At 41.3% G+C, this 18319-nt stretch overlaps 1 protein-coding gene and 3 non-coding genes across 4 annotated transcripts; all 4 read right to left on the bottom strand.

The window, feature by feature from the left end:
* Window positions 1-2959: 2959 nt before the first annotated feature.
* Window positions 2960-7651, bottom strand: LOC115828163 (heat shock cognate 71 kDa protein). Its single transcript, XM_030792093.1, has 9 exons — window positions 7568-7651; window positions 6325-6530; window positions 6031-6236; window positions 5722-5874; window positions 4783-5338; window positions 4369-4571; window positions 3942-4140; window positions 3630-3862; window positions 2960-3448 (listed from the first exon to the last, which is right to left on the bottom strand). The coding sequence occupies exons 2-9, from the start codon at window positions 6527-6529 to the stop codon at window positions 3254-3256; spliced, it is 1950 nt and encodes a 649-aa protein (XP_030647953.1). The 5' UTR covers window position 6530; window positions 7568-7651; the 3' UTR covers window positions 2960-3253.
* Window positions 4238-4332, bottom strand: LOC115829060 (small nucleolar RNA SNORD14). Its single transcript, XR_004025985.1, has one exon. It is a non-coding gene; the product is annotated as a small nucleolar RNA SNORD14 (small nucleolar RNA).
* Window positions 4643-4737, bottom strand: LOC115829063 (small nucleolar RNA SNORD14). Its single transcript, XR_004025987.1, has one exon. It is a non-coding gene; the product is annotated as a small nucleolar RNA SNORD14 (small nucleolar RNA).
* Window positions 5421-5515, bottom strand: LOC115829061 (small nucleolar RNA SNORD14). Its single transcript, XR_004025986.1, has one exon. It is a non-coding gene; the product is annotated as a small nucleolar RNA SNORD14 (small nucleolar RNA).
* Window positions 7652-18319: the final 10668 nt, after the last annotated feature.

The following is an 18319-nucleotide window of genomic DNA, read 5'->3' on the forward strand; positions in this document are numbered from 1 at the left end:
CAGGAACTAGTCTGGCTGTTCTCCATTGACCTCTCTCATCAACAAGGCGTTTCTGTCCGCAGAACTGCCACTCATTGGGTGTTTCTTGTTTTTTTTCACCATTGTGTGTGAAAGTCCCAGGAAATCAGCAGTTACAGCAGGGGTGGGCAAATCCGGTCCTGGAAGGCCAGCGTCCTGTCGGGTTTTGTTTTTACCTCTTAGTTACCTGTTGATTTTCACCTTGCAAACAAGTGTGCACACTCTTCAGCTAATCACAGATTGGATTTAGTTAGTTGACGAGAAAAACAGCAGGACCATGGCCCTCCAGAACCAGATTTGCCCACCCGAGTTACAGAAATACTCAAACCAGTCTGTCTGGCACCAACAATCATGCCACAGTCAAAATCACTGAGATCATATTTTTTTCCCATTCTGATGGTCAACGTGAACATTAACTGAAGCTCCTGACCTGTATCTGCATGATTTCACGGTCTGCATTGCTGCCACAGGATAGGCTGATTAGATAATTGCATCAATAACTAGGTGTACAGGTGTCCCTAATAAAGTGCTCAGTGAGTGTATATATAGAGAGAGAAAGAGCAAGCGCGAGACAGAGAGAGATCACACAGAAATCAGCATTTTGTTTCATTTTCTCCCATTTTATATAGCAAAAGACCATAATACTTTTAAGCCTCCCTTGCACACAACAGCTGCCTAAGCCTGAAATGTGTGAAACCAGTCACAACTTCTTTTCATACAACGATTTAAAACAAGTTGAGCACTAGCAGTGTGTCATAGTGGTGGAAAGAAAAAGAGTTTAATTGCTATGTCTTTCATTCATAAGTAATACTGATTTACAGCACTAGGAGTTCCCCAAATTTGAGTACGAGGTTATTTTACTTGACCTCTCAAAAATGTCTGAAAAACACTTCAGTCATACAGTTGAACGGACAGTGAACTGAGCGTAGACAGAACAGATTAACGAACTACACTGAAATGCACAAAGTATTGAAGCCCATTGCTCTGCTCAGTGTGTCTTGGTCCACCCCTGCCCTGTTAACTGAAACTGTAATTTAATTCCCTGATTCTGAATCATCCAAGATCCTGAGAACTTGATTGTGATTAGGAACAGATGAACGTGATTGTGATTTTTTATGCCACTTTCGTATGAAGCGTTTACACCATGGTGATGCATTAACTTCTGTATGTGTAGTTTAGTGACCCTGTACACTTCAAAGCAGGCCTATGTATCAAGCTGAACTATTATTGCCTTTGCGAGCAAGTAACAAGAAAAAAATAACCCTCGGTGCATACCCAACACTGAGCTAATGGTCCAACGATGTCCTGTACCTCACCATGTGAAGTTTTATATGTAAACTGTGCAAAACTTTGATAAAGCACCACTTGATGCCATAAGTTACCTTGTGTCCTTGGCTTTCCTTGGTTGTCTTGGTGACGATTGATCGCTATTCGCATTGGTGGGTTTTCCTTTAACATAGTTTTGTGGAGTCAACGCAGAATTATCATGTAAGACGTCGTTATTCGCATGTATGTTGTGTTCCTCGTACGGTGTATGACACGTTGACAACTGTACAGGATATTTGTTGTGCGCCAGTGCTCCATCTGAACAGACATTGTTACCCTCACTGCCTATACGCTTTTGGAGCTCCAACTGGTACACCTTTTCTTGGACCAAACTTTCAGTGTCTGATTCCAAAGAATCCCATAAACTGACGTGTATGTCTTGCCTTCTGATATTGTGTCCTTCCTTCAAGTCCGTCATATCGTTTATTTCAGTTGCGGCATGTTGCTGTCGTGCACCATCCATGTCCATAGGATGGTGCCAGTTAGCTCTCAGATGTTATGCTGATACAAATATGTGCAAGAGTTAGCAAAAAATAGATCAGTAATCTATACTGCCAATACCGACAACTGTTTTAGTTACCGAACATGTTTGAGAAACCCGTTGACAAGTTAGCTAATCTCAGAGCCAGACAACTGTGCTTGTAAGTATCTGGCAGCTAACATTAAGCAGTTCAAGAACTTTGAGCGAAACGTAAAACTGCACAATACATGCGGTCTGGCCGTATCATTTTACCAACATGTAGCTGTGCAATCAGCATTTTAAAATAATCGCTAGGTTATCTAACTAGCCAGCATATTTACCATCTTGACCGAGCGCAGGAACGTTTCCATGGGGACGGAGACGCACAGTAGGGAGCAAGTTAACGCATGCCCATTGCGCCCTAATCATTGCGGCGCAACGGTATGTGTCTCCATAACATCACCTTCTCGGAATACTACTTTTTCTGGACTTTTTGGTGTGTCTTATGTCATACTTAAATAGTTAATTGTAATTTTACCCAAGTAAGGATTTACGACCGACTGTTACCAAGTCTGCAGTAATGAAGTCCATTATGTTGCTCTATGCGGGCAAAACCGTTAGTATATATTTTTCTATAAATTTGTTCTGGGGTGGAACCAATATCCGTTTCCCTCCCATCAATCTAAAAAGAATACTTTGTCTCCAATATAGCATTATTATTTCCCGTTTCTGACTAATCTGTGGTTTTATTACTAATCTAGTACACAGTATTTATTTGATGTGTAAGTGCAGGTGAAAGGCTGAGGAACCTGAACATTGTGTGAACTAAACATTCCTGAAAATGTAAATGACTAATTCATCAGCTAACTCAAATCTAATGTTAACCATTTCTACTGACCTGCCAAGAGAATGTAAATTGAAAGTGCTTTTCATTACATGTGGTTCAAAGTTTCATTCTAGGTTGTCCCTAATAACTCATGAAACCAAATCGTCTACAGCATACAGCTCAGACAGAGGCAGATAAAAACTAATCCAACTCAGTAATAACCCACATGACTAAGCAGTTTCAAATAAGCTATTACTCAAAACCTGACAAGCACGTGGAAGAGAATGATTCACCACGACCTCTTCAGAAGCATTAAAAGACCACATTAGTAAGCAGGAATGGGAAGGTCACCATTTATTTAGTCATGACATCAGGAAGTTGCTTATGCAAGTAACAGTTGACAAATTAAAGTTGTGCAACACAAGAATAGAAAATGTTCCCTGTGCTCTGAAGAGAAGTGATCCCTAAATCCCTGGTTCAATAATTGCAATGGTCACTCTGTAACAGAATCCGTTCAAGTTGTTAAAAACTTCAACTTTCCAACTGGGAGAGTCAGAGAGATTCTATCACAGAGGGCACGAGTAAACATCGCTGCAGAGGTAGCAGAATGATCTTGGAATGGCTTAGTCGACCTCCTCAATGGTGGGTCCAGAGGATCCACCTCCTGGGGCGGCACCAGCTCCTGGGAAGCCGCCTGGCATGCCGTCGGGCATTCCACCTGGCACGCCTCCAGCACTCTGGTACAGTTTGGTGATGATGGGGTTGCACACCTTCTCCAGCTCCTTCTGCTGGTGCTCATACTCGTCCTTCTCGGCAGTCTGCAAAAATAAAAAATTAAAATCAGACCTCAACAAGCAGTATTCTCAGGTCCCCAGATTTGGTTGAGTCAATAAGCATACTAATCCCCTCTACACAGGAAAGCAACCCACTTAAACCGATCAATCTGACCCAGGTCATACATAACCGCCCATACTAAGGCTGCAACTGGTAGACAATTACCTGATTCTTGTCTAGCCAGCTGATGACCTCATTACACTTGTCCAGAATCTTCTGCTTATCTTCATCACTGATCTTGCCCTTCAGTTTCTCGTCTTCCACGGTGGACTTCATGTTGAAAGCGTAGGATTCTAGGCCGTTCTTGGCAGAAACCTTGTCGCGCTGCACATCATCTTCAGCCTTGTACTTCTCTGCCTCCTGCACCATACGCTCGATGTCCTCCTTGCTCAGACGGCCTGAAAGGGCACTCGAGTTAATAAACTACGGTAACTTTAAAAAAAGAAAAAAAATTGACAAGTTTGACTAATAATTCACCTTTGTCGTTGGTAATTGTGATCTTGTTCTCCTTGCCCGTGCTCTTGTCAACGGCAGACACGTTCATGATGCCGTTGGCGTCGATGTCAAAGGTGACTTCAATCTGAGGAACGCCACGGGGAGCTGGGGGAATTCCAGTGAGCTCAAACTTGCCCAGCAAGTTGTTATCCTTGGTCATTGCTCTCTCGCCCTCATAGACCTATTTTTGAAAAACAAAAAAGGTCAAAAGGTTTCAAAATAAGTTCATGTCTCAGCTGCATGGCAGAAACAGCAAAGGCCTAAAAAATTGTTTTATTTCGCTCAGACATCCAAGGAAGGTACTTGGGCCATCTCTGGTCTTGCGACCTCTGGTGGAAACTACGAATGGCAGGAATCAACTTCATCATAGCGAAATACGTCGATGCCATCCAACCAAAAAGCTTCTCACCTGAATCAGCACACCAGGCTGGTTGTCGGAGTAGGTGGTGAAGGTCTGAGTCTGCTTGGTTGGAATTGTGGTGTTACGCTTGATGAGCACAGTCATGACCCCACCAGCAGTCTCAATTCCCAGGGACAGCGGAGTAACGTCCAACAGCAGCAGGTCCTGCACGTTCTCAGACTTGTCACCAGACAGGATAGCAGCCTGCACGGCTAAAGACAAAAACACAACATGGTCAGCGTCTAAAGATCAAGCACTAGGATAACAGTTTAAAACTGGTCTGACGCTCAGACATCCAAGGAAGGTACTTGGGCCATCTTTGGTCTTGCGACCTCTGGTGGAAACTACGAATGGCAGGAATCAACTTCATCATTGCGAAAGTGTGCGAGGATCTTACATCTGGCTATACATCCAGAAGCTTACCTGCTCCATAAGCCACAGCCTCATCGGGGTTGATGCTCTTGTTCAGTTCCTTGCCATTGAAGAAGTCTTGCAGCAGCTTCTGGATCTTGGGGATACGAGTAGAACCGCCGACAAGGACAATGTCATGGATCTGAGACTTGTCCATCTTGGCATCACGGAGTGACTTCTCAACTGGGTCCAGGGTGCCGCGGAAGAGGTCGGCATTGAGCTCCTCAAAACGAGCCCTTGTAATGGAGGTGTAGAAATCAACACCCTCATAGAGGGAATCAATCTCGATACTGGCCTGAGTGCTGGAGGACAGGGTGCGCTTGGCTCGCTCACAGGCGGTGCGGAGACGGCGAACGGCTCTCTTGTTGTCACTGATGTCCTTCTTGTACTTGCGCTTGAACTCAGCAATAAAGTGATTCACCATGCGGTTGTCGAAGTCTTCCCCACCCAAGTGAGTATCGCCAGCTGTAGATTTGACCTCAAAGATCCCATCTTCAATGGTTAGGATGGACACATCAAAGGTTCCGCCACCAAGATCAAAGATCAGAACGTTCCTCTCAGCACCAACCTATCGAGAAGGGGGGAGGGATTGAAAAAAATAAATAAACCAATGGCTGAACATTCCTTGTGTGGCAAAAGCCAAGTTCATTTCGCTCAGACATCCAAGGAAGGTACTTGGGCCATCTCTGGTCTTGCGACCTCTGGTGGAAACTACGAATGGCAGGAATCAACTTCATCATAGCGAAAAGTTCATGTTCAAGCCTGCATGGCAAGATGTCTCACCATGACATTCTCATGTTTACGCGTCATTAACCTCACACCTTAGTGAGTAATACCAACAGGCTGAAACAGGTCAAGTGCACAGGCAATACAGATCTATCCTCGTCCAAAGAGGGTGTGAAAACCCCCAACACAGTTTTACCTCAAATTACTAAACAAATGTAAACAAACCTTTTTGTCCAAACCATAGGCAATAGCAGCAGCAGTGGGTTCATTAATGATCCTGAGAACATTAAGGCCTGAAATGGTTCCAGCATCTTTAGTTGCCTGGCGCTGAGAGTCATTGAAGTAGGCAGGCACGGTAATCACAGCATTAGAAACTGTCTGTAGGGGGGAAAAAAACCCAGTATGAGAACTCCACGAAATCCATTTCCCCAATCATTGGTTAAATACAACATCCCTAGCTGAACGCCCCCCCCCCCCCCCTTTTGTTCCCCCATCAAGGAAACAAACCTCCCAACACACTGTGCCATCACTTACCTTTCCCAGGTAGGCCTCGGCAATCTCCTTCATTTTTGTGAGTACCATAGAGGAAATTTCCTCAGGGTAGAAGCTCTTGGTCTCACCCTTGTACTCAACCTGGACTTTAGGGCGGGTGTTATCGTTGATGACAGTAAATGGCCAGTGCTTCATGTCAGACTGAACAACTCCGTCATCGAACCTACGGCCAATCAGTCGCTTGGCATCTGTCAAAATAAGCAAGGAAAATACGTTGGTTGTTGCAAGCAAAATTATTTAATATCAAGTATAACCTTTGTGTCGATTAAAACTTACCAAATACTGTGTTCGTGGGGTTCATTGCAACCTGGTTCTTGGCTGCATCCCCAATCAATCTCTCTGTGTCTGTGAATGCCACATAGCTAGGTGTAGTCCTGTTTCCTTGGTCATTGGCAATAATTTCAACCTTGCCATGCTGGAATACACCTACACAGGAGTAGGTGGTCCCAAGATCAATGCCAACAGCTGGTCCCTTAGACATTCTGAAAAAAAAAAAAACACATTATTAGAAATCTACATCAAAATAAAAAAATAAAAAAAACACTAAATGACTTAATCGAATTTCTCTGAATGCCATAAACCGAGAGCCTGAAGCATCATTTCTTCACTCCAGTTAAGAGGATACCACACCTTTGTTCCGCTTTCCACTAAGCAACAATTACTTAAACAGAAAATAAGACAAGATTTCAGGGTTTTCCAATAGTAATAACAATAGTCACAGTACCTCAAAAAGAAAAATCAATTTGGGATTACCCATGTTATCATGAAAAGAAAGCACTAGAAAACGTCGACGTAAATGCGCTAGACCACGTGGTCAAGGCGTCTAGAACATTCTGCTGCCATGCCCTGCTAGGCCGCTCCTAACTCAAAGGGCAAATGCTACTTCCGCGACACATTCTTCGGAGTAATTACGTTGCTTACATTAACACGCACGATAATACTGCCGTACATTTTGCTTAACACCTTTATAAAGGCACCTTAAGCAACCGAATTAATCAAATCTACGTTCTTCCAAATTTTCTCACTTGAAGTCAAAATGGATCAATGCTTGTCGAGGTCACCATACATTATGGAGTCGACTTCCATGGAGTAACCAATTGCGATTAAAAAGTCAATTTTGATTCTACATTTCTTCGGGTGTAAAATTAATGCTGGTACCTTGAACAGCAAATCGGGTTAATCTGTTTATCAGAATCACATCAGGTCAAATTAAATTTAATTCCCCGTTCTATCAAATTCTTGACTGTATTCTACTGAAAAGGTAACACGCTTTTCATTTTTTTTCCTGGCTAACCCTAAAACATTAAGATACAGATCAAAACGCCTCGAAGTAGGTCGCGCTCACTACGCTTTAAACAATGGAAGCGGAGATTACTCAAAGTAGCTTACTGAAAGCATTTCTTCGTTGCTTTGAAAACTAAGGAACGGCATGTTTTCCCTTAACACGAAACGTTGTCAATTGTACTTATATCATACGTGACAATTTAGGAAAAAATCAGAACAGATATTTTAAACTTACTTGACTGATGTAGCTCTGGTCGATGCAGATGACTAAAGGAGGTGTAAAATGCCGGCTCCTCTTATATGCTGCAGCTGCAAAGAGAACGCGAGAAGGTTCTAGAAGGTTTATATCCCCTCTGAGTCAACCAATCATGTTGAAGAATCCTATCTTGACTTCACGAACCAATGGGTTTATTTCAAATATTTACTTCCCTCCCCCAAAGTGTTTCCGCTATGGTTACAGGCTATGAAAGCAGCGCAATGAAATCCAGTTTAAACAGAAATTCATTAGGACAGGAAGCAGTCTCTATCCCTCTTCTCTCAAACTCATTTTAAAGGGAAAATTATCAACGGTTCATATCATAAAAGCGATCCTGCGATAGGGGTAGATCATATGCCCTACTGCAAAGGAATTGCGTAACGCCATGGGCGGTACCACGAAAGGCGGGAAAAGGTTTCAAATGCGGAAAAAGTAAAACTGGACAGACTGAAAATAATGAAATTGAAACCAAGGATGCGTGTCTCACCTTAGAAAGCATATTAGACCTGGGATTTAGATCCTCAGAAAGTATTATAGTCCTGAAATGTATGATTCAGGGCGGAAAAGTTGTGATTTTTTCATTTGGAAACATTCCGAATGACCGTTCGTACCTCTGATGATGAAAATAACACAAACTAGTCTTGCCCGACATGAACTTTTCGAGCTACATGTCAAGCTTGCCAGAATACATTTAGTACTCAGGGTCCGTGCTAGGATTTTTTTTCACGGGGTGGTTTCGGGGAGTACAATATGTACCGTATATGTGATACTCCAATGAAATGCAAATTTCAAAACGAGCAGGCCAAGAAATAAATGTACATAAGAATCAATAAATATATTATTCTTATTTGCGAAGCGATATGTAGATCTTACTTCGCAAGTAATGTTCAGTACGGAGGAGCTAAATGAAGCCAGTATGATAAAATTAATGATTATTTACAGGCATTACAGCAAATTTCAAGTACATAAACGTGTAGCTGTTACTCAGGATTCTGCTAGATCCAATCAGTTCTGCTATAGTGATTTTTAAAGGTGATTCCTCTACTTTCATCGTACACCACTAGGTGTCGCTGGCCGAGATTTAAAAAATCTGGTCACCCTCTACTGATGAGCTTTTCCATAGTCCCCAAGCATAATCAATGCTGTGTGTTTACTGATCTTTGTTGAATTTAATTAAGTAACTGAAATTTCATGCAGAACATTTCTATTTACAGTCATTGTAATTCTGTTGTCTACTGAGTCATTCTGTAATATTCAATAAAAATTATGTGCACTATTAAATTATATGCAATTTACATTTCCCCCAATTTTTTTTTTACAGAATGTACAAATAATATATCTCGTAAGACTGAAATGTTAAAAAAGAAAACGTAACTATAAATTTTATTCAAACACTGTTAACATGAAAAGTAATGTCATTTTAATAGCATTAAGTTTTTTAATAAAATTGAAATTGAATATGAATCAGTGGAAGAACTGTTAACAGTGTCAGACTGACAGCATAGCCATCAAGGGGCATTTCCTCTTCAAAATAAAATACTATTGGTGTTTGTGTCACTGAAGATGTTGAACTCATTCACTTTGCTGCTTCCGTATGACCCCTTTTAGATTTTCCTGCTAAGAGAAGACAGCAAACTACCATTACATCTACAGAGGAAACACCATTCTGTACAGACAGTGGTCTCTCTTTCTTTGGGTTACCTGTACCTTGGTTTGCTGATGATATCTTTTATGAATGCCTTATTACGTTTAGGCACAAATTTGTCCACCATCTTGCCACAAGTCTCATGGCTGGCTAAGTATTTCAGTGTGTTCTGAGCATGGTATCTGCGGAGAGAAAGTAATTTAGCTCCTCTTCTTCAGTAAGCAAGAATAACAGGATCCAAGAGGTGTTAGGAAGAACTAACTGGGTTTACCTGGCTTCCTTTGCGGAGTCTAGAGCCAGATTACCGATGGCAACCAAGAAGCAGTCGGTCAAATCTTTTTTACCCGACAGTATGTGAGATGCCCCCATGATCTGAGCCAGTTTCTCCAAGTGCAAAGCTGTGCACCTTCTCACTGCGGCATTACGGTGGCTGTTAACCAAGGGTGTACAAGAATTCACTTAATATGGGAAAGATTTACATAGTATTTTATTAAAAAAAAAACTGTGTGGATCTTACAAGAGCACTTAACCGTTTGGTTTTTTTTTTTTTTTAATAGTAGCCTTGATAGCATATTGAGATTCTGAATATTCTCAACTGATTGTGATTTCAAATTGTTAGATTAACATTACAAAAATTAATGAAGCGCAAACTATTTGCGCAAGTTGTCAATGATTTCTCTGTGTAATAGGGATGTGTTTCTAATTTTTGAGAAAAAATGAATGGCACTGTCCTCACCTAGGTCCTGTGGCAATGAGGGCGTGCATGACACGGACGGGAGTGCAGCTCTGTACCATGTGACCGAGGGCGACATCCACTTCTCTGCGGATGAAGGCACTTGAATCACCTGACTTGTGAAGAAGAACAGTGGCGGTCTCCTCCACCTGTCTGTCCATATCAGTCTGTAGCTGCGCGTACATGTGGCCCAGTGTTGCGATAGCAGCGCGGGACACAGCGGAACGAAGGTTCTGCACCTTAATAGTGCCCATAGATCTGATTAGTTCTCTCTGTAGTGTATTAGTTGTTCACACAAGGTTACGGCCTACACCATGATGCAAAATACAAGTCACGTTAGTGAGAGAATGTGAGTTTACCTCTTTCATTACATTCAGAGTGATTGAATGCAGTTTGGGTAAGAGAACATCTCTGTGGTACTCAGCCAGAGCCCGAACACTGGTCAAAGCCTCAATCTTCTTCTCCCTTTTTTATAGCGAGGTAGACAAATATGGTCAGCTTTCATAAATGATGCCGAAATGATGTTCTTTGATTTACCTAGCTTTGTTCTGATAAATTTCATCTAGACAGTGTCTAATATCTAATCATCTATACGTGATTTTTTTTTTCTCAGTCTGAATTGCATACCATTCTTCAGCAGAGAAAAGCTTAAGGAGCTGCATTAGGGCCGTCTTGGGTCTGGACAAGGAATGCTCGCTGGGCTGCTCCTGGACCTGCCTCATTTTCTTCTTCCTGATAATGGGCCCTTCTTTATCCGAGAGATCCAAGTTACCAGTAGTTTCTTTCTTAACCCTTTCTGTCTCTATTTATCCATTACTTACTATCTCATCCCCCTTCAGTGCTGATGATCTGTCCCTAACCTCCTATGTCTATGTCTCTTGGTCTGTGACCTGACACTTTACATCTCTCACCCCTTTCTGATAAGATGTGATTTTTCCTTATTAATCTCTACTGTGTACCCGAAAGGGACTGACCTGCTCTTTTGGCAATGGTACTTCCAACCATAGTGAGCTTGGCCACCGTCTTCATACCAGACAGTTTGCTCTCGTGCTGAATGGGAACAGGTTGTGTCAGGAGCGTAGGGGTGTAGATTGCAGGTAGGGCGCGAAGCTCCGTGGGGGTGCTTAGGTCGACGGGGCTGAGGCTGACGAGGGTGCTGCCTTGGATGACCGGCCTCATGGGACTCCCACATCCCTCCTTCTGCTTCAGTTCCTCCGACACCTTTATAGCCTCATCACGCAGACCGCGTGTTCTTAACCTTATTCGGTCATACAAACTCAACCCTGTACCATCCTCTGAGTCAGACGGAGAATGGCTCTGCTCATCCCTCACTTTCACGGTCTTAATATGCCGTCTTACCATCTTCCCTTTCTTGACAGTGCCAGTAGATGAAGGAAGACAGGCAGAGGCCTCATAGGAGTTTGAATGATATATGGGCGCCAGCGGATATGCTCTGTCCACGCCCATCATTTTCTTAGCACCCACCTTGAGAAACGGCTGGTGTTTTTGGGGGAGCTTACTCCTCGGTTTCGGGAGCCATACGTTTTGAGCTGAGGATTTCATGAGGCGCCGGCAGGAGCCGGTGATCTTGCGGCGAGCAGCCTCTTGCTTCTGTTCAGCAATGCTCATTCTTTCTCCCCTGATACCCAGGCTCCCCTGGTGAACCTGCTGCATTCGCTTGAGCTGTGCTCCATCCCCCTTTACATGACTGCTCTAGATATATCCAGAAGGGAAAGGGTACATTCACAGGTTTTACAGCTTTTGCAAAGAGTGTCATTATGCTGAGTTATGACCCACACTAGACTGAATAAACATAAATTTAACATAACCAGTACAACTAGCATATGCAAAGACTAACCTCTAATTTGTCATGTTGCTCCAGAAAATTCATTCTGATTAAAAAAAAAAAAGATCCAGAGAAAAGGTCAAAACAAGCTAATAAGTTAAGTGTACGTCTGCAAGACTGGTTTTAGAACTATTGGTTTTAAACAGAGGCTTGGCACAGTTTACCCTGTGATGACATCAATACAAGTTCCAAATTCATTGTCATAATGGCTGCGAGTTCCAGAAACATCACTGTATGTTTATCCTCATTTTAATTTTAATGTTGACCTTTGCAAGGCACATACTGTCTGGGCATTACGTCATTAATCATTTATTTAAGCAAACTTTCAGTAATTATTTTAAATGTAGCAGTATTTAAGATGTGCATTATACATAGGCCCATATGTGTATAACAAAGTCAAATCAAAATTATATTATGCATAAGTTAGAGAAAATAGATAAGTCTTTAGGTTGCTTTTAAATTTACTAAGAGAGTATGCCTCCCTAATTTCTGTAGGCAGACTGTTCCATAGGAAGGGAGAGTGGTAGGAAAAGGCTTGGTAGCCAGCAGACTTCTTTTTAACTCTTGGAACAACGAATAGTCCAGAATCTTGAGGGCACAGGGTATTATAGGGTGTAATTAAGTCAGACAGGTAGTAGCACTGGGCAATATCAAGGTATTACGGTATACTGTGGTATTTAGAAATCCCAAAGGTATGATTTTCAGTACCCTCAAAAGTATAGATGCTCCTCTTGCTATTAAACTGGCACAGAGATGCTATACTGAGGTGACATACTATAGCACACAGCACATGCCACCAGATGTCAGTGTACTTGTGAGAAAGATGGTGTCTGTGAGTGGTGGGGAAAACGTTAGAGGACTAACTGCACATTAGACACACAGCATTGTAGTCTAGAGAATGTCATACATGCCACACGACTTCTATCACCAGCAGCTCAGTTTTTACACCTTTTTTTTTTCTTTTTTTAACACAAATACCGTCATATACCATATACCCCAATGAAAGGTATTAAGGTATGACAAAATAGATACCGCTCAAGCCTAATAGGTAGGCTGGCGCAAGCCCATGTAGAATTTTATGTGTTAATAAGAGGACCTTAAAATCTGCCCTTGCGTGAATTGGGAGCTGATGAAGGGGAGCAAGGACAGGTGTAATGTGGTCAAGCGTCCTTGTTATGATTGGGATTTGGGCAGCATTCTGGACCAGCTGAAGACTTTTGGTAATAGAGGCAGGCAGGCCAGAGTACAGAACATTGCAGTAATCGAGGCGAGGCGTGATGAATGCGTGAACAATGGTTTCTGCATCAGCCATACTTACAAATACTTACAACTTATCACAGAGGTGATAAAAGTCAGTTTTGGTTGTGTTTTTGATACGAGTGACTAATGAGAAACTAGAGTCAAAAATCACACCAAGGTTTTTAGCTGTAGAGTTTTGAGAGATGATGCAGTTGTCAAAATTTAGAATAAGATCACTAAAAAAGATGTTTATGCATAGAGGGACCAATAACCAGCATTTTGCCTGCGTTAAGCGTCAGGAAATTTCTGTGTGTGTGTGTGTGTGTGTGTGTGTGTGTGTGTGAGTGTGGATGTGTGTGCATGTATGTACACACACACACACACACACACACACACCTCGTCACGTAGCAGGAGTTAAAATGGATGATGGATATTTCATTGTGTTTTGACCATTTAGCAGAAGTGACTGATGACGTGAACAACTTTAGAACCATTTAAAGACTGTGAAATGAATAAATGAATGAACTCAGATTTGAAGCACATCTCTACACGTGTGGCAGTTTCTTCTTAAATTTCCCCCTACTTTGTCTACGACACATCTGTCTGTATTTCCTCCCCTCTAGTCACCTTATATGGTCACAGATACTCTCTTTTACAGCTACACACTCTTTTCCTGGGAGTGGCACATTCAGCTATTGGCATACATAATCTCTAATATTATCTTTGGCTATTGCTGATACAGCCAGCTAATCTTTTCTCAGAGGGATAAGCACTGAATTACAATATGGGAATAAACAGTGTTCATTTGCCAGCTTGTGACGAATCAAAGTGCCCATTTGTCGTTTATGACAGAGACACATTCAGTAAGTACCAGTCTGAAAGTGAAAGTGCTCACTCTGTCGTGGCCGCGGCCCCGCATTGCTTTTTGTCACCGTGCTCGTTCTGACTAAAAAGCCTTAAAGTCAAAATGTGCAAGGTGAATTTATTTCCTTCAAATTTCAACAAAATCCAAATGTGTACATTTAGCCTAGTATGTCATGGCTTACACAGCATGCGGTAAAACGGTAAAATTGTGTTGTGTGTTTTCTCACCTTTTCAGATATGGGGTTCTGTAGCCCAGGAGACATCCTGTTGTATTTACAGCCTTTAAACTGTCAGCGATTATACTCGCGTTTGTTTGTTTGGTTGGTTACGTCTATGGCTTAAAGCTACGAAATCCCAAACTATGCTAATTTGTTTCATATAAAAGACAGATCGTGTAAATGAAACATCACGAACATTTGCATCCATGGAAACAGTTTATTCCTGACCACACATCTCATTTCACATTTTCTTAAGAAAATAAACTTCTCTGTAGTATTACAAAAATATAAAAATAGAGCACATAAAAATAAACATGTAAACACAAAAAATGAAACACAAATATAAACACAGAGAGACAACTGTGGGAAATACAAATCCCACTGAAACCTCAACTATAATTCAGTCTCTTTGACCGGAGTGATCTGCACGTTGCAGGTCTTTACAGGAGTTTGAGTTACACTCTGGCTCACGTTTGTCGCAGCCGTCCCGTTTTCGACAGAATCTTCACGTGTGTACTTTGTGAAATGGTTGTTACCAAAACCTGCAGTGAGGGGAGCAAAAATGGAAAGTTAGAGACGGTAGACACAGACACTCTCGGCAAATGCCCTTGATTTCCGCGGCGACTTTGCAGGAACTCTACCTTGCCCTCTGCGCTGCTGTGCCTGCTTTTCCTCGTGGTTTGATTTTGATTTGCCGCTCTCAACCGATTGATCTGACTCTTCATTTTCTGGAGACAGAAAAGGTTTAACACAGTCATTAAACGTAAATTTTGATTTCCGTGTCTGTATGTCCACGTAAAATCTGACTGCTGTATAGGGATTGTTCCTGATTTTCCCATTGCAGTACACAAAAAAATCATTCTACTTTTATCTTCACTGAAATAAGTGTGAGGTGGAATGTATTTACCTTTTCTCCAGTGGTCATGTGCCTTTTTAAGCTTGATGACGAAGAAAGTGAACATCACAAGCAAACAGATAATCAGACATGTCACGAGGAAGATCAGCAATGCTGAACTTCCTTTTTTGCCGATTTGGACTTCAGTCTTCTCAGATCCTATAAGAGTCAATATCATCACAAAATTACTCATGTGCGTGTGCATATGTGTGTGTGTGTGTGTGTGTGTGTGTGTGTGTATAAGTATACATACTAACAGGACCAATTTCATATAATATTCCATACAAACAGCCTGAATCAGTTTATTTGTGAATGTGTACGCAGTGACAAAAACAAAAGGACAGAATGAAATTGTCCCTTACCCTCCTTAGATGAGTTGGTGGTGACGTTTGCTGTACTGTACACAGTTACTTCAGAAAATGGTGTTGTGGTCTTATCTATCAGGATCAAAACATGTCAGTTAAAAAGATGAAATGTTTGTTCAGTTGCATTGCATATTCACTGTCAAGATATTTGTTATCAGTGAACCGTGTTATCATTTTGAAGATAAATGTTAAAAAAAAAGAGAAGTACCTTCACTAGTTTGAGTGTATCCGGTAGCCTCTGAGACTGTGGTTGTGGTTTCATAAGCTGTAAATGATAATGATTTTTTTATGAATGTCAGCCATGATACACCCTCTTGCACATTTTGACAGGGACAGCAAAAGACGGCCTTCACTTTGTTTGGCCATGCCAGACAAACCGGTGGGTGGAGAGAGTGAGCCCATTCATTATTTAAAAGTCATTCAGAATAGTTTCAGTTCAAGTCATATACAATAAGAACACACATTTAATATGAGTCCTCATACTCTTTATATGTGTGATCATTCAGATGTGAGTTGTACCATCAGTCATTTTTTAACAGGTGTGTGGGTGGTTAATAGGAGCCAGCACAAATCGTTTAAATTTTAGGTTCCAAGTTGTTTCACCCACATTTCAAGCTTTCATATACAGCTCAGCATTGAACCTCACATTCCTAAGGATGACTTATTGTCACTGTCTTTGCTCATCCATCAGAACACCCACAAATCCTAAAAGCATCAAACAGGCCTTCTCTCCACCTTTAATATTACCATATATTTATGATTTTATGGTCTTTAATTTACCCTTTTAAAGTGTTTGGAATAACCAGTGATTCCACTTACATTTACTGTTTGTAGGGGAGACTGAAGGTGATGCCACGGATGTTACTGTTAAGCCACCGGTTGTGTATGAGTATGTTTTTGTTGGTCTTGTTGCTCCTGTTCTTCTTGTTGTTGGTGGTGATGATGTTGTTGGTGGTGGTGGTGTTGTTGGTGGTGTTGTAGTTGTTGTTGGGCGTGGTGGTGTTGCTCTTGTTGTTGAAGAATGGTCCTCCGCAGCTATAAAGGAGAGGAACTGTCAATTAGCAGCTTTATCACTGAATCTCAAAATAGTTTGTTTACCCAGGAATATCTGACTTTTCAAAAAAAGGAGAACTTTTCTTTGAACTTATGTATTGGGCACCCTTTGGTCAATCAGACACTTGTTCAGGGAAATCATGTGCTGACTTTCCAAAACTCTAGGTCAAAGTCATATGATGGGGAGTTGTATTGTAAAGTGTGGATTGTAATAAAGAGGAAAACACCCACATGTTGAGTTGCACTTTCATTTCTACCAAATGCCAAACAATAGAGACATATCTTCCATTTCCTGGTTCTCAGAGATGCTTAACAGAGAAGTATGAAATTGAACCTGAATACAGGTTGTGGTTTTACTTACAGTGGTTTACTAAAGTGACGAAGTTTACTAATGAGAGGTTCGGTGCATGATAGTGAACCAAGCATTTCACAGTGACTCGCTTTCTGTGGGTCGTGACCAGTATGTTATCCCACACGGTGAAGTTGTTGGATGAAATCATCATATTGGGATGAGCTGAAAAGCAAATGGACATTTTTTTCCCTTTAGTATTAAGTAAATAGCATCAACAATGCACACTGTGTTTTCAGAGGATTGTTTTTTTAGCAACTGTCTTTGGTTAACCATTTTGGTTTCTGTTCCTCTGTATCAGTGAAATAAGTGGAATGTAAGGGGGATTTGTTGGGGAAGTTTCCAGTTCTCTTATATTTCAGTGTTTTTTTGGCGTGGCTATTTATTTGAAACGAAATTATGAAGTGGCACTATAAGACGCATCATCATTGATCAAGGATCAAATCAAAGTTCCATCTAAACATTCTCTTGTCTGTTTTAATTAGATAAGTGCAAAGTACACTAATCGTGAAGGAACATTCTTTTTACGAGACACCTACGTTTCAGACAAAAGAAGAAACCCCCCCCTCCTCCTCTTTGCAAAACAAGAGATATATGTTGCTTTAGTCTGCTTGAATATAGCCATTCAGAAGGGTTGGTCACAGCTGAGAAAGGGACTTTTGCTTTGTCATGTATTATATTAGTGCTGTGTGAGTCATGCAGAGGATATTTGGGAGAAACACATCTTTGAAGTACCTTAGTCAGTGACCCTGTATTGACACTGTTACATTACTGCGGTCGCACTGTTACTGAGCTGACCACAAAGAACTAGACAAATTGAAGGATTATCATAAAGACCACATACTGGTCAGCTGAAACTGGTAAAGGCTCTAAAAGGTAGTAGCTTGGAATTAGGTCATATTGTGGTGGTTATTTCCACTATGCGACGAAGAATTTTCAAATTATACAAATCTAGAGAGTGTAGGCATTCTTTGCTGCATTTATATAGGTAAGTGAAGTTGTTCAAGAAGATAAATAATCACAATTTATGACATAATTATATTTTTGCCGTTATGACTGCTCCTTTTCATTTTCTTTCCTAAGTAAAAGTAATAAGACATTTTAGAAATGACTTACCTTGAACTTGTAGTCCACTTTCAAAGAGCCAGAACAGTGTGGGTGGCTTCCCATGTGCTTCAGCAGAACACTTGATAAGTGTCTTGCCGTCATGTTCCACCATTTCCATTTTTGGTGCACCTGATACATGCATTTACCGAACCGACAGGTTAGCCACCATAAAAATACAAGACAAAGAAACATTTACATGGTATGTTATTCATAATAAATGAAATTATAACATTACAGGAGATAATGACTCACCTAGAACTGCAACGTTGAATCTTTGAGTTGTCACTTTTTCTTGGTACTGTGAACATCTGTACGCACCCTGATCTTGGTATGTGACAGAAGATACTTCAATGGTAAATTCAGTTTCAGTCTTCGTAACAATCCTGTTGCGATCATCCTTCACACCTTTGAGTTAAT

Source organism: Chanos chanos, chromosome 15 (genome assembly GCF_902362185.1).
Source record: "Chanos chanos chromosome 15, fChaCha1.1, whole genome shotgun sequence".
NCBI classification, from domain to species: domain Eukaryota; kingdom Metazoa; phylum Chordata; class Actinopteri; order Gonorynchiformes; family Chanidae; genus Chanos; species Chanos chanos.

Bases quoted from the DNA above. Each gene is read 5' to 3' on its own strand.
- LOC115828163 (XM_030792093.1), bottom strand. From the start codon at position 6,529: ATGTCTAAGGGACCAGCTGTTGGCATTGATCTTGGGACCACCTACTCC. The intron at 6,237-6,324 runs GTAAGTTTTAAT...TTATTTTGACAG, and splicing joins CCCCACGAACACAGTATTTG to ATGCCAAGCGACTGATTGGC. The intron at 5,875-6,030 runs GTAAGTGATGGC...TCCCCCCTACAG, and splicing joins CCGAGGCCTACCTGGGAAAG to ACAGTTTCTAATGCTGTGAT.